Below are 16762 nucleotides of genomic sequence, written 5' to 3'. Positions count from 1 at the left end.
TTTTTATGCTAGTTATAAAGTATTTATAAAGGTCTCAATCCACACACGCACATTATTCGTTTGTAAGTGCCTACTGTGTGAAAGAAACATTAATTACAAAAACTTATTACATAAATAATAAAACCCACATTCATTTGTCATCATTGTATTTAAAACTTGCATATATAATATATATACATATACTTGATATCATATGTTATTTTCAGATAGTTTTATAGATGTTTTGGATATGATGCGATCATTATGAAAACATTTCCATTTTTCTCGTATCTCAGGTTCGACCGGTCCCCAATCACTACTCGGTTTACAACTTTCACGTAATCTCTGAAAGTTGAATATTATATTAATAAGTTTCTTCGGTCTTGAGATTCGAAGCCATTTTGTCATTTCGAATTGCAAATTGAAAGAGAACGTATCGCTACCACTACGGATCTCGTATCGAACCGCAGTCTCAGCGTGCGGACTGGTCGGCATCCGTCCGTAATATCAGCGTGGGAAGCCACCTTAACATATGCCGAGGCCGATTTGATACTCCAGGAAACTTTTAATAATCAGAATCTCCATACGGGATTTTTTATGTGATTACTTTGATGTATGTGGTTTCAACGAGGGCTAGTGCCCTCTATACTAAAACAAACTTACCAAGTTTCATCCAAAGAATAGTTATAGGGAAATCTGGCCCAGAACACAGGGATATTTTATATGCCCAAGAATATCCCAATTACTACATTCTAAACTTATATTGTACATTGTCCAAGTGAAATATATTTACATAAATATGGAAAAAAAGAAATTGTGTTTAAAAATATATTGTTATATATTTAGTCACGTAGCATGTTTTTGAAAAACATAGTATATATTTTAAATATTACTACCTCCCTTTCTTTTAAAAGCATCGTTGATTCTTTTCTTTTATTATTAGCAATCTTTCTTTAAAACGCTACATTGTTAGCTCTTGTTACTAAGTTTTTATTTTAGTCTGAATTAAGCTTATAGTAGACTCTTAAAGACCTGTTTAAAGGATCCTTTTGCCAAACAGAGTGTTTTAGTCGCATGAATCGGCACGCAGATTACAGAAACAAGTGCTACGGTCCAACCCGCCCAGCCTGAAGCGTCCCGTAAAGAGTACGTTGCTATTATCTGTAAATATTAAAAGAAACGAAGGTGTACTAGTATTCGTTAATGTAAAAAAAAAGAAATTGATTTAGTATTTTTTTTAAATACACATATTTCTAAATGCCCATTTATATTTACTAAAGAAAATATAAATAAAGAAAATTTTACATTTCATATTTACACTATTGTAAAATTACAATACAAAAGTGTTCGTTAGTTTGAGTGAATAAAGTAGATTTTAATTTATTGTAGTTTGAGTTATTATCTTATAATAATAAAGTGATTAGTAATTAGTGTTAGCCAAAACCGTTAAGAGAAAACTAAATTTATTAATTATATTTTATTATAAATTCTTACCAGAAGTAACACAGGTATTATGTATCTCCATAAAGTAATCCACATCGGTTTTAAATGTCTACCTGTCATAAATAGAACGTCTATGGTTAATTTTTTAGGTCCATAGGTGTAAACGGCACCTATAAGCTCAAGACCACATACAACGGGCACGCATGCTATTGCTACATGAGCGTCTAAAAGTCCAATTACGTGTAAGCCGCCCTGCAATTGAGACCAAAAAATTTAGCTTTTGTTTTGTTTAATTTATAGTCATTTGTATTGAATTTTATTTTAAATGTAGATAAATATTGCAATTACATAGATGTCTCCAATGTTAACAAGTATTGCCAATTTAAATCCAACAATAATTATATTGTCTCCAGAATGAAAAATACTTAAGTATATATGCTCCTAATTTGGCTTAGTATCTTTATACATAGATAAACATACTCTGGAATTCTACACGGGTTGAGGCCCTCTTAAAATATGGAAATTATTTTCGAAAAGAATCTCACCCTAGTAGCACCATACCGTACCATAAATAATACTCAAAAGTGAAAATTTATCGTTTTAAATCGTTTCCAATTTAAAACGATGGAATCGAATTGGAATAGTCTGATTGATCGCATGGACGTGAAATGACAGTTCGTCGATGGTTATATTCGATCTATAACCTGTATATATGGAAACCTGTTTGTCCATATTGGCGATATAAATGCACTCATTCCTTGAATTCATCATAGTTATTTTTTTATATGTGTTCTTATCTTATATTTTTTACATTTATAAATTACTTGATTGATTGAGAAGTTGCTGAACTTGAGGGATGCATTGTTTCACACATTAAAAAAAATAACAAAAAAAATTGGTATGGTCGCAAAAAAGTGCATAAAATTACATTAAGTACATTTTATGTTTATCGAGAAATTTTATTAGTTTTTTTTATAAAAATAAATAAAATTTAAATTATATACCTACTCTCATTTTTATAAAAGTAATTGTTCTTAGTTGTTTTCAAAACGATTACTAATACGTATTTGCTTTATATTTTTAAATTCGTATTAAAGAAGTCTGTAAACAATTTAAAATTATCTATCCAATTATCTACAATAGCATGCAAATATGCATCTATAGTCGTTACTATAAACAGTTTCACCCCATAGCGTGAATAAGGTCATTCACCCTTAGCGGAAACAAAAACGGAAACTTTACGATCGAACAAAACAGCGAATTGTTAAGCTACAATTGTATAACGATTAATTAATTCATAGTGGGTGTTGTAATAACTTAATAAAGTTGGTTACGTTTCAATTCCGATAAATGATTACAGGGAGAGAATAAATCACAAAAAATTATTTATAAATGTAAGTAAGATAACTGATTAACTTATTATTATGCCATAGTAAACACTATTATAAAGCTGGGAGTGTGTATTAGAACGTGCTAATAACGGAAATTAATAGTCCGATTTGCGTTAGATAGCGGGTTATATTTCCTGTATACGTAACTTTATGCTACGACCTTAAGAAGTAGCACAGGCATACTAAATAATCTGGCTAACTGTATACCAGCTAGTTATTGTGCATATTTATGTATTTTTTTTTAAATAGGTAGGTAGACGGCTAAATGGGACATCTGATGGCGCTGTAAGAATCATCGCCACTGTGCCACCTTGGAAACTTTTGTTTTGGCCCTTTTGACTGTCACTCGCCCTTCAAAACGGAACACAAAATTGCCGTTTCGCGGTAGAATATCTGATGAGTGAGTGGCACTTACCCAGACGGGCTTGACAAAGCCCTATCAACATGTATGTTATGTAAAAAGTATACGATTAAGTATTTATCGGGTGTATAGAAGGTGAAGGATCGGGTGATTCTGCAAGTGTAAAAAAAAAGTGGATGACACGTCTTAACAGACGATCACGGATCCAAACATGAGTTTTCACGTGCCATATATGTCCTTACATGATATTAATAATACGAGCATGATATTATCATTAATACCTACATAATTATTATTATTCGTGTTTACTCCGTTGTTGTATCTTAGTCGTTGAAAAAATATTTAAATTAACGCATAGCTTTTGTTTTGTATCATAGTATAGTGGTGGTAGGGCTTTGTGCAAGCTCGTCTGGGTAGGTACCACCCACTAATCAGATATTCTACCGCAAAACAGCAATACTTGATATTGTTGTGTTCCGGTTTGAAGGGTGAGTGAGCCAGTGTAATTACAGGCACAAGGGACATAAAATCTTAGTTCCCAAGGTTGGTGGCGCATTGGCTATAAGCGATGGTTGACATTTCTTACAATGCCAATGTCTTAGGGCATTTGGTGACCACTTACCATCAGGTGGCCCATATGCTCGTCCACCTTCCTATTCGACAAAAAAAAAAAAAATAGTTTCTAAATAATCAAGTTCGAAAATTATGGTACCAACTTCAAAATAGTTTATAGTCATGGTCATTTTATGTATACAATGTAAATATAGTTATGTGTAAGTATGATTTAATTTCGACTAACCTCAGTATTACAGATGATTGAAAGACTAAACAGGATCAAACATGTCAGAAATGTGACGAGCTTTTTACGTTTGCGCAATTGCGTAAACTCGTCCAAGAGGCCGGCGATGATTGATTCAATTGTAACAAACTGTAAACAGCACTTAGATTAACATAAATACATTATTCTCAATTAACTAAAAAGATACTTATTTAAAGGAGCATAAAGTTGCTTTTTAATTAAATTACATTGTAACTATAAGCTTACCATGGTATCAATACCGAGAAAGAACAGCATAACAAAGAATGTAATGGCCCAGAAGTTAGGTGCAGGCATCATTGACACAGCAGTTGGATAAGTGATGAAAGCCAATCCGGGACCAGCAGATGCTACTTGTCCTACGGGGACTCCCGCACGCTCTGCAGCAAACCCAAGGACAGAAAATACGACAAATCCCGCCCATATACTTGTACCGCTATTTACAAGCGGTATTATGATCGAAGACCTAGAAAAATGATATTTGCTTTTGATAAATTGTTGATTGTTGACAATACATATTATCTCATTTCATGAGGGATCATTTCCGTCTACTTTTTATGTTGTTATTTTATTATAAAAAATACTATGATATGATCAAGATTTGCGACTTAAAAACGTCCACAAGTTATCATATTGGAATACACCAAATAAATTTAATTTTAAAAGATATGTTGATCTAATTCTTTAGACTTCCTAATAACAGACATTTTTAAAATATGGTCTTTCGAATAATGAACATACTAACTAACTTCGTAACAGCAAGTTAATAAAATATATGTTAACAAACCGTAAATTATCATAGTGAAATCTGTTGAAACTTGCCATGCTGACAAGTCCACCCCAGCCGGGACCAAGAGAGTAGAATATCTGAGTAGCTGCATCAGCCCAAACCTAGAAGTATGGGAAATATACAATATGCATAATTTATTTAATATATATTTTATGAAACAAATACATTTAAATAAGCTTAAATCAGACATTTGATTTTATTATATTTGTAAAAGCCGAGATGGCCCAGTGGTAAGAACGCGTGAATCTTAACCGATGACCTGGGCAAGCACCACTGAATTTTCATGTGCTTAATTTGTGATTATAATTCATCTCGTGCTTTACGATGAAGGAAAACATCGTGAAGAAACCTGCATGTGTCTAATTTCACTGAAATTGTATTTCACATGTGTATTCCAACAACCCGCACTGGAGCAGCATGGTGGAATAAGCTCCAAACCTTCTCCTCAAAAAAGGGAGAGCAGGCCTTTAGCCCAGCTGTGGGCATTTACAGGCTATAACTTTTGTATTATTGTTAGAACAAAAAGAGTTTTTAAGTTGAATATTCTTGTATGTTATAAAAAATGATAAAGCTGTCTGTTCGCCTTATTATTTCATTGTGAATTACTATTAGCCCTAAAAGACTCTTATTTATGTTGGTGATTTTAATTAATTGTATGTCGTACGAATATAGAAAAATAATATTAACACAATTGATACAAAAAGATTTTGTATTTTTTTGTACGCATAAAACATTAGACTCATGAAATTTGTTGACAGAAATTAAGGAACAAATAAAAAAACCTGCATTTTGGTATCAAAAATTTGTTTGTTTTGGAGATCAAACATATTCAAAAGTGATTAAGTAAAATGTTCTTTGTAAAATTTATTTTGATTTTAAACCGATTAAAGTGATTAAAAAAAAAAAAAAAAAAAAAAAAAAGGGAGAGGAGGCCTTAGCCCAGCAGTGGGACATTTACAGGCTGTTACTGTAAAGTGATTAATGGCTTAAATTACCTTCGGTTTCGTCAATTGATTCCAATCCGGAAGAACAAAGTAGAGTATACCCTGCCAAGCGCCTGGCAACGTTATGCCACGAATGAATAAGGCGCAAAGCACTACATACGGAAATATAACTGTGAAGTATACGATCTGTGGACATAAATAGGATTACGAGAAGTTTACTTTTAGGAAAAGAATGTCACTGGCAATATTCCAATAAAAGTTATTCTCAGATATCTTGCAAGTTTACCTTTCCAACGCTTTTAACTCCGTTACAAATGCAGAGATAGACTATTACCCAGCAGATCACATTGCACCAGAATATAGGCCATACTATACCTCCGATATGGGTAATACCGGATGACATGTTTAATAAGCGTATACTGAAATTAAATATTGATAACAATTTCATTAATTACTTTCTTTATTTTTAAATGGATTTCCACTTGATATATAAAAATAATAAACTGTATATATAATATATATTATAAACTTTTTTGTTAACTTCTTATTTATTCAAATTATGTTTGCTTTCTTAAAAATGTGGAAGAAATCACTTTAATTGGTATGCATGCCATTGCCATGCATACTAAGTTCTCTTTGACAGTTTTTTGTATCTATTTTATTTCTGCTAAGTATAATAAGGTGTATATAAAATGTGTATCTCAATCTTGAAAACAGATGTGAGGTCAGAGTAGTTATCAAAAAATGCACATTTAATTTACTTATATATAATACATTTAAATTAAGATAGAATCTCTTATTTTTTCTAAAATTATTAAATTATAATCAATATATTTGAAATACAGGTTAAGGTGACTGAATAACTTTTACTAGACAGATTAAAATACTAAATTAAATTACAACAGATTAAAATAGATATTATGATATCAAAGATCTTACTGGAAGAATTCATCTTCTGGCGTTGTGACTGATCTGTTTGCTATTAAGCTGTAATTTCCAGTAATCTGTAAATTCATAAGGAATATAATAACATAGCAACTATAAACATATTCTGTATACATTATTTTCTAAATATACCTCTAGACACTTTTCAGTATTCCAAGAATTACCACAACTTTGCCAAGGCAGCGGCGAACTGAAGGAATGATATATATATAATATTGGATATGACATTATTGATGCGAAGTAAATAATAGCTATTACATTTAAAATAATCGCAGCGTAGCCGGCTCCTGTAAATGTTGAAATGTTAATATACTACTAGGAAATTTATGTGATTGTTTTGTCAATGATTTTTGTTTATAGAGTACGAAATTGGTCGTTTGTCATTATAACTCGTTAGTCATTATAATTCAAACGAATAGTTATAAGGCTGCAGGTACCGAGGTCCTAGGTTCAAACCCCGGTTCAGGCCAATAAAATATTGGGGGTTTTTGTCGAGCAATTCCCAGGCCAACAGCAGGCAGGAGCCTCGAAGTGGTGGTAGTGGTGATACACCCGTTCTCGAAAAGCACGTAAACCCATTTATACAATGTTTGGTCTCTTTTCGTTCTTTCTTTGTTATCGGATTATGAGAGATGATTGAATAGAGAGTGTACTTGTGTTTGTACACACCCATTTGTGCATTATAATAGGTCGCGCACTTGGCTAGTCTTTCTTGAGGATCTCATTTACTCATTGTATAAAACAATAAATAAAGGATTTTTATGAAGATGCTCATGAACAAAGTTTGTTTTCAATAACTTAGTTATTATATTCATATATTAAAAAAAATAAAAATAAATGTAATTATGTAAATACCTTTGAACAATGGATTTATGTTGAATACTGAAATGCATCCTGCACTCGCAAATTGCCCAAGGAGAGTCTCTAAATAAACAAGTGGAATACCACATGTTACAAGCGTCAACAAGTATGGGATGAGGAATGCGCCTGAAATATTATAATCGCAAATAAACTTAAATAATTGAATGCAGTTAACTTATCGTACGTCTTAGAATAGACGTACCAAAATATACTTCGATATTATTTTATAAGTGTTATCTTGTAAGGTTTGGTTTTTGAAGATTATTTTTTAATATTTTTAAATCAACTTACCTCCTCCATTCCTATAACATAGGTAAGGAAATCGCCACAAGTTTCCTATGCCGACTGCATACCCTAGACATGATAACAAGTATTCAAGCTGGCTACCCCAGCGTTCGTGCGCTGCTCCCGCCATTCAAAATAAACTAAACTATATATGGCTCTAACAAGATTAGACCGATTGTTCGAATTGAGGATATGTCCATTTATCTATTTAAAATATCAATTCTATAAAGTCGAATCGTTGTCAGTGACCTTACAGCTACGTAGCCAAACCGAACTTACAACCTGAGGTGTCAAGCTCTATTGCTTAGATACTTGTCGTCCGTATTATTTGAGTATTAAGCAGAGTGAAGCGCTAAGTTAAAACAACAATTATATTAGAGTGAATTTATTGGTTGTTCAAAACCATTTAATTACTAAGTTAAATTTATTTATTTTTCGTCTAAACATCAGAGTGTGAACAAGTCTTAAGCGCATCTTGCTAATACCTCATGTTGATCATGATGACCTTCTGACCGATTTCGGCCACGGCGACCATCTCAAGGGATACAAGCCAACTACGCAGAACATATTATAGTACACAAGTATGTGCGGAAACATAGGTGCAATTTCTATTGCCTCACTCTCATAATCTTGTGGACGACTAATCTGACACGACCGGAAAGTTCAGGCGCAGGACCAACGGCTTCACATCCTTTCCCAGGCATTGGAGTGTACACAATTCTAACTTCCAGACTCCGTGCTGCTACTGAGAAATTTTCGAAAGAAAAAAAACCAATAACTTTATTTTCTAAATAGGCCCTCAGAATCTGCGGCCTATAACTAGACACGAGACACAACTTCAAGGTAAATTCTACATACCAGAATAGCAATGATAGACGAAGAATGGAATAGCATGAAATTGGTAGCAATGGGACGGTTATAAAATATATATTATAATTAGGACTGAAGAAAAAAAGTTAAAACTTGTATACACTCTTGAAAATTTTATTAAGATTCATGCAACATACAAACATTTTATATTCGTAAAGTTTCTATTCCAAATCCAAAGTGGCAGGTTAGGTTTTCTGGTGGAAACTGTTTGGTCGAACCGGGATCTGAATCTGGTTTACCTTTAGGCGTCTTCACGGCTGCTAGAGTATACTGTAATACCTGTGTAACAATTAACTAAATATATTGTTTTATTAAAAATGCAACGTGTGTGTTATGTCAAATCTAAAGCAAAAAAAAATTATAAAATATAGAAAAAAGAACGATCATTACTCTTTTTTTAATTAAATGTAAATATTGATAGAAATTAAATAAGAAATAATAATAATTTTTTATCAGCATAAAAACTAAAATAAAATAAAATAAGTTTTAAATATGAATTATAAATCGATTGTTGTTTATTGAAAAAAGTATTGACGTAGGTATTTATATCATTATACACTGAAAAGTACAGAACAATTACAGAAAGGTCACCATCTCCCCAATGGATAGCTTCGTCTGTGATCAGTGTGTCGTCCCAATGGAAGTGTTGAGAGGGTTGGCTCCAGTCCGGCCGCTTGAGCACGCATTTGATGGAAGCCAGTGTGACTCGCTGTTCTCCCGGAGCTCTTAGAGACAGCGCGCTTTTCTTATCTGGCTTACTTTGTTTACCCATAACTGTCTTTTGGAAACTTATATTGTATTCATTAATTTTCTGTTAGTCTATAAACGATCGAATTTGAATGAAAGAAAAAAAAGTAAATGCCTTTGTTCCATAGCTGCGTTAACGAGGGGCGAACCATTAAACAGACAAATATAGGAAAATAAGTAATGTTTTACTATTTTCGAATATATTGCAAAACTACGATCAGAGCTTTTTGTAATCTGACCAAGAAAGACTATGAGTAGTCGCGTCAGTACTTTTATTTATCTACATAAATAAAAGCGTATACTTACTCGTTTTACTAAAGTTATTAAGATAGAAAATCATGTTTTGAAGAAATAATTACAGTAAAAAGTGCAAGCCGATGATAACGTTGACAAGAAAAATATATTGAATCAAAACCATTATAAATACACGCAATAAAACATATCATAATTTTTCAATTATTTGCTTATTGTTAATGATAAACTCACCACCGTGTACACAAGTCTAACGGTAATGACCGTGCGGAATGTATCTCTCAAAGCAAAAAGATTCGGACAAAATATTTTAATAGTTGGTTCTTGGAAATTCATTATCTTGTTCCACTGGACACGATTACTCTCGAAAACTGTGAAATGGCAGATTTCACGAGAGTTCTTTGCCATCAAATGATTATAGATGTCCGGTTCGTAATATGATGCAGACGCTCGTAATTTTGATGATTCTAAAATAATAAAGAAAATCATATTCATATAAGAGATATATCGATAACTGTAAAAATAGCTTCGATATTTTTAGTGATTTGCTATTAGTCATAATGTTAAAAATGACGTTGGACCACGTTTCCAACCATTAAAGATTAAAGACATCGAAGAGATCAGTCATCTTTATGATTTAAATAAAAGAATACGTCATATATAACATTCAAAAAACGAATCTAAGCTGAAAGTAAGAAAGATAAATTTTCATGAAATTCTGTGTTGAGTGATAAATGAGACTATCGATTGTTAATATAAAGGAGAACTGCATCTTAAACTTGAATCAATCAAGACTCAAAGTGTTATGAATACGCATATTTAATATACCTATATTTTTCTATTAGGGAATCGTGTTACATTAAAAAAGTAAAGATTTCCATGTGTGACGTAGAACTTTTAGATATAAATACACCAACTACTACTTCTAATTCTTTCGTTCTTAATAATAAAACTTACCTACTGCGATTTTACTTCCTGCAAATGAGGGAGTCGGTGCCGCGGATGGCCATTCTTCATCCTCTGGCGGTGGTAAAATTTCAACAAGCGACTCGATATTACGGAACATTAAAAACTTTCGTCGCGTTGAATCTAATAAAGGCAATTCCAATTCAACGTGAAAAGCTGTAATAGCGCCCTGGAATAATTTAAAAAGAGGAACGAAAAAGTTAAATTAAAAAAATCAAATGATACACTCAATGGTTACAGGAGTGCCATTACTATAGACCAGCGAGTATCACGTGTGTTTATTTCTAATTAACAAATTAAAAATATTTTTAAAAAACAGTAAACGTTATAAACATTATTAAACATTAAAATGCATGTTTTTAAAATTAAAGTGATAGTTGAAGCTAAACGTAAGAATAACTTTATTCAAGACAATACAGGCATTGAAGACACAATATCATAACTGTATAAAAAAACTAAATTTTATTTATTTTTTATCTTATTAAGGATTTATAGAGTTTTTTGTTTTTATAGAATAGGAAGTCGGATTATGGTAAGTGGTCACCAACGCCCATAGACATTGGCATTGTAAGAAATGTTAACCATCGCTTACATCACCAATGCGCCACTAACCTTGGGAACTAAGATGTTATGTCCCTTGTGCATGTAATTACACTGGCTCACTTACCCTTTAAACCGGAACACAACAGTACCAAATACTGTTGTTTTGCGGTAGAATATCTGATTAGTGGGTGGTTCCTACGCAGACGAGCTTGCACAAAGCTCTACCACCAGTGCAAGAGTAATTATAGATAGATAGTGTTATGTACAATATATTCATAATTTTATTTGTACTCGTTTTCCTTGTTCGGTATGCTATAATGCAATTTTTTCTACTAGTTTTTTATACATTAGCCATTCCTTACCTTATCAGGCTTAGGGGGTTGAGGCACGGACATTACTCGAAAGACAGTAAAATTAAAGTAAGCAGAGCGTAAATCATCTGGATGAGGTTCGAAAGGCTCCAACGGCCTATCGGTTGGTAGAATTTCCCGAGAGTCTAGCCATTGTAATCTTGGTAGTCGCATTAATGTTATACGGGCGTAGGCTGCACACACCTAAACAGGCCGTAAATATTAAAAAGAGTAAATCGGTAGAATATAAGTACAATATACTAGAAGTGATCCAAAAGTAATGATAATTGGGTAAGTATTCCTATATATAGGAATCCTATAAAAATATTTACAAAACATCAAATTATAATGAGAATAATGTTATAAAATAGTTAGATAGGGTCCTTACCACCAACTTATCATAATTAGTACTGTTGTGTTCCGGTTTGAAGGTTGAGTGAATATGGTACCTGCCTGGCCTTCTACGCAGACAAAATAAGAAAAGTGTGCAATGTCATTGAAGATAACTACGAGAAAAGGTTATATTTTATTTAAAGATAAATAAAGTGGAAATTACAGTTTCAACTTTTTGTATAGGCCCACAGAATAGAGGTAGAAAATATACAATATATACCTACCTACCCTACATCCTTTTCTGCACCCCTGAATAAACGTGTAATTTCATGATGATCGGTTGAGTAGTTAAGACGTGAAAACGTAACAAAGGTACTTACTTTCGCTTTTTATAGAAAAGATAACAGTCATGAAATTTTTTTTTAAAGATAGTGCTTCAACATCATCTTTTTTTTATAGAGTATGTAAGCGGACAATTATATGGCCTATCTGATGGTAAATGTTAACCATCGCTTACATCGCCAATGCACTACCAACCTTGGGAACTAAGATGTTATGTCTCTTGTGCCCGTAATTACACTGGCTCACTCACCCTTCAAACCGGAACACAACAATACTAAGTACTACTCTTCCACTGTAGAATATCTGATGCGTAGACCTACCCAGACGAGTTTGCAAAAAGGCCTACCACCAGTAAATCGTAATCGTTGTTATTTCTAAAAATTCTAGAACCTTAACTAAAGCAGAACAAAAAAAGCTTCGTGTAATTTTTGATCAAACTTATAATGCCATCTTTAATTTAGAATTAAACTTGTAGCTAAGTTCAAAAATGAATAATATGACATTATATTGATATTGAATGAACAATGTGATAATGTATTTACAGCGCCATCTACATACAAAATTATAAACTTGAAAACATACAGCGCACGGGTTGCCAGCGAGTTGTAAAGCGATCAGACCGGGCAGGACAGCTAGTGCACTTAGTACCACTTCTATATCATAGATGTCGTTGTCTGACAAATCTAACACCGTTATATTGTGTGATAGCCTTGATAGCCCACTTACGCTATCTAAAAAATATATAGAATAATTATATACACAATCTATGAATAAAATTATTCAATTTTAAATGAATATGGAATTTAATAATAATGAGTAAGTATGATTCACTCTGGTTAAAGTAAGCAACTATTTGTTTTTTATGTCCTAGATTTGTATTAACTAATATTTTACTGATTTCGTTCGTTTCCTCAAAGCAAACCTATATATTATTCATTTAATCAGAATAGATTCCAACCATTTACAAAATTAAAAACAAATGAGTATTTATAAGCAAACAAAGTTATAATATCAACTCTTAGCAGATTCATGCAATCAACTGATGTATAAATTCATTTTTAATAATAACGCTGATATGTTTACCAAAAATGTAATGTGTACAATTATTAGAGAAAACTGTTTTGATTAAATTTAAAATAATTTACTTTTTATAGTAGCTATTTTAAGCATAAGTTTAAATAAACTAGATTGTAAGGAATGTAGAGACATAAACATTGCCAGCTTTAGGCTTAGCTGGGTGTGTACCATTCCATGTTTGAAGCAATTTGAAGGGTTCATTTACCAGTATCGTTAGTTACTAATAACGTAACATCTTAAATTAGGTTTTAACTTTGAATTATTAAATAAAATAAAAATAAATGTTTATTACTATTTAATGAGAAATGTTTTCCATTACATAATAATTCAAATTCTTTCAGTATTTCAATTAATTCAGTAAGCATGTTATACTTCTATACTAATATGGAGATCTATCTATAAAGCTGTTTATTTTGACCGATGACTCTTACTAAAACATATTAGAGACTACATCCCGAACTGGTAATGCTTACATTTAATAATCTAATATAATCTTGTAAAATGTCAATTTATAACACTTTAGAGATACAGAGATTTTAAAACTTGAAAAAAATATACGTATTTTGAATTCGAAGGCTCCCAATCTAATCTAAATGATCATATATTTTGGTTTCTGGTATTTTTTATTTCTCTTGTTACAAATCAAATTATTCAGGTCTATTTTGGATGTTAAAACTAAATTAAATTACAAAATACGTTTTAAGTAAAATATTTATAATTTATTTATAGAAATATAGTTTCCGCCTGAGGTTTTGCCCATAAGTGAGTTAGTATTACTGCTAGTATTTCTTTTTTTGTATACTTGACAACGTATAGGTATGCGAAAGTTGAGCAGTTAAGACATGAATTGCAGAGCGCCACGGTAGCACGCGAAAGCGATCCCGTGGCGCTCCTCATTAAGACGGAAAGGCTACCGCCGGTTTTTTAGTGGAGATTCCGATGTTCGGGATGCACTCGGCGCCTTGGACCCACATACCCCCCCACTGTTCCCGTGGGGGAAACGCGTAATGCGTTTTTCCAGCATTAAAAAAAAGTTAAGATATGAATGTGTAACAAATAAACAAGCTTGTTTTCCCATCCATAACAATTACTTAGTTTATACTATAAAATTAAGATGCTCATTGACAAACCATTGGTGAGTATGTTCCTGGCGAGTCCTAAATAAATCAAATTAGACGGCAATTGTTCAACGAATATCTCCACGTTACTGATGCGATTATTCTGTAATTCGAGTATTCGTAATCCCCGTGGAAGGCAATTCGTGTCAACCTCAGCTATATAGTTGCCACAAAGATTTAAAGTTGATAATTTTGTAAACTGTAGCAAAGATTCATTAAAGTCTGTCATCTATAAAGAAGTATATAATATATTTATAAAATTAAATGAATTAAATGCAGAGCTATTTTTATACTGTTACTATGTATATACATATATTATACTACTATGTAGTAATAATATCCTCCAGATCTCGGCAACGGCGGCCAATATCAGGAGAGATTAGCCAACTGCGCAGGACATATTATAATGCACAAGTGTGTGCGCAAACACAGGTGCACTCTCCATACCCTAACTTTCATAATCCGATGGGACGGCAATCCGAAACGACCGGAGAGAGTTCAGTCGCAGGACCAATGGCTTTACGTGCTTTCCGAAGCACGGGAGTGTACACACTTCTAACTTCCAAACTCCGAGCTGCTATTGAGTACTTTCGACAGAAAAACTACTAGATTAACGAAGCAGTCACAACATACTACGACTATATATATATAGAGTCAATTACTGATATAACCTTACGTGTCAAGCTAAAGGGAATCGTTAAATCGAAGCTAAATCTATCAAGCCCATCGATTGTGGGTTTACAGTGGGTTAGGTATTTGTTAAAAGTTGCTTTCAATTATTTATATAAATCAAATTTCTGAATAAATGGATACTTTGTTCGGATCAACAAGATCAGGTAAAATTATTCGAAATCAATGAATAATACTTTAATTAGAATAAACAAATAGAAATTATTTTTTTCTATAAAAAAATAGTATGAATCTGCGTAATTAATCAAATCCAATCTATAATCAATATCATAATAGGGTAAAAATCAAATACATTCCAAACGATAAAAATATGTAATGATTAGGTTTACGATCGTAATCAATTAAACTCAGGATATCATAAATCATACTTTCTCAACGTACCTCACAATCGTTCACTCTCAACACACTGACCATTTTCAAATTCAATTTAAGTATTTCTCGGTCATCACGTCGCACGGCGGTCTTTATCAAGTCAATCATATTATCAGTTAATGAATTGTTATTCTTAAAACATTCTTTTCTTTCATTGTTTGAAAATTTTTCGTTATCCCATAAAGCTATCGGGAGTAATATTTCCCATTGTTCATTAAGAGTAAAGTTAGAATCCTTATCAAGAAATCCATTAAGGACACTCTTTTTTATTTTATTTTGTAATGCTTTTGAAAATGTAAGTTTAGGAATTTGTTTATTATTATATTTTTGTCTATGGTATCGAGCTGCTTCTTCTGCTATTGTCCAAGATATACCAGTTTCGATTCTTTCTTGAAAACCTATTTTAAAATTTTACTCATTACTTCCTACTGTTTTATTTTACATAGAAACATACATTTTATATCACATTGAGTTTTCTCTTTGAAGCACAAAACACACATATTGTAGTTTTTATTAATATTTATAAATAGAACACCAACAAAGTAAGCACTAAGTCACTAGTATAAAAATAAAAACATTTATTAACATACAGACTAAAATATGTAACTACATTTAACATCACAATGGACATAGATCAAATATTACTGCAAAATTATAATTTATATCATTTATATAAAAAAAAAACAAGAAATAAATGTGAAATAGTATTTTTATAAAACTATTTTTATTAATTATTCCTATATGTATACTTAAAAAGGCTCGTTGTTCAGAAAATTATTATTTTTTTGGGCAGAAATAAAATGCGAATGTAATTTACACATAATTAACCTTTTTTATTACAGTAGAGACGTTAAACATACAATTGAAAAATCCATACCTTCTATAACATCTTCCGGAATATAGTTTAGGCTAGAATTACTAATACTAGGTCGTAAGACTTGGAGGAGTGGTTTTTTCGTTGCAGTGTCTTTGGTCTTAGGTGACATAGTGTTTTAACACCGATATAGGTATTAATAATAACAATACTTTAGCAATTTCAGTAAAATGTTGAAATTAGAAGTAATTGAATTAATATCTTGAAATGAATATATGAAATGTTTGACATAAATATGTCATAAAAGAAAATATTGTCACGTTTTGTACACTTCTTAATGCAAGAGATTTTTCATGACAAGCAGTTTTAAATAGTTGCCTCATTAGATACACATGACAGAAGTAAAACCTTTTTTGTCTCAAACATTCTACTATAAAAGCGCTCAAAATAAAACTTGTAAAGTTTTTGTTTA

General features: G+C 32.0%; 2 protein-coding genes across 2 annotated transcripts; both read right to left on the bottom strand.

The window, feature by feature from the left end:
• Positions 1–146: 146 nt before the first annotated feature.
• On the bottom strand, positions 147–7946 carry LOC126781365 (sodium- and chloride-dependent glycine transporter 1-like). Its single transcript, XM_050506320.1, has 12 exons — positions 7823–7946; positions 7526–7657; positions 6803–6957; positions 6665–6729; positions 6012–6144; positions 5777–5911; positions 4779–4882; positions 4220–4457; positions 3974–4102; positions 1474–1674; positions 1012–1140; positions 147–324 (listed from the first exon to the last, which is right to left on the bottom strand). Exons 1-12 carry the CDS (start codon positions 7944–7946, stop codon positions 190–192), a joined length of 1680 nt encoding a protein of 559 aa, XP_050362277.1. The 3' UTR covers positions 147–189.
• An 884-nt stretch (positions 7947–8830) lies between these two features.
• Positions 8831–16603, bottom strand: LOC126781363 (uncharacterized). The gene is made up of 9 exons (XM_050506318.1): positions 16354–16603; positions 15486–15874; positions 14427–14643; positions 12802–12950; positions 11557–11748; positions 10643–10820; positions 9920–10152; positions 9267–9464; positions 8831–8965 (listed from the first exon to the last, which is right to left on the bottom strand). The coding sequence occupies exons 1-9, from the start codon at positions 16460–16462 to the stop codon at positions 8831–8833; spliced, it is 1800 nt and encodes a 599-aa protein (XP_050362275.1). The 5' UTR covers positions 16463–16603.
• Positions 16604–16762: the final 159 nt, after the last annotated feature.

Source organism: Nymphalis io, chromosome 3 (assembly GCF_905147045.1).
Source record: "Nymphalis io chromosome 3, ilAglIoxx1.1, whole genome shotgun sequence".
In the NCBI taxonomy this organism is placed as follows: Eukaryota; Metazoa; Arthropoda; class Insecta; order Lepidoptera; family Nymphalidae; genus Nymphalis; species Nymphalis io.
This window is presented reverse-complemented; position numbering and strand designations above follow the sequence as displayed.

Bases quoted from the DNA above. Each gene is read 5' to 3' on its own strand.
- LOC126781363 (XM_050506318.1), bottom strand. From the start codon at position 16,462: ATGTCACCTAAGACCAAAGACACTGCAACGAAAAAACCACTCCTCCAA. The intron at 15,875-16,353 runs GTATGGATTTTT...ATTTTAAAATAG, and splicing joins TCCGGAAGATGTTATAGAAG to GTTTTCAAGAAAGAATCGAA. The intron at 12,951-14,426 runs GTTTGTCAATGA...TATATTTTTTAG, and splicing joins CAGGAACATACTCACCAATG to ATAGCGTAAGTGGGCTATCA.
- LOC126781365 (XM_050506320.1), bottom strand. From the start codon at position 7,946: ATGGCGGGAGCAGCGCACGAACGCTGGGGTAGCCAGCTTGAATACTTG. The intron at 6,730-6,802 runs GTATATTTAGAA...ATGAATTTACAG, and splicing joins ATACTGAAAAGTGTCTAGAG to ATTACTGGAAATTACAGCTT. The intron at 1,675-3,973 runs GTTAGTCGAAAT...TCTCAATTGCAG, and splicing joins CAATCATCTGTAATACTGAG to GGCGGCTTACACGTAATTGG.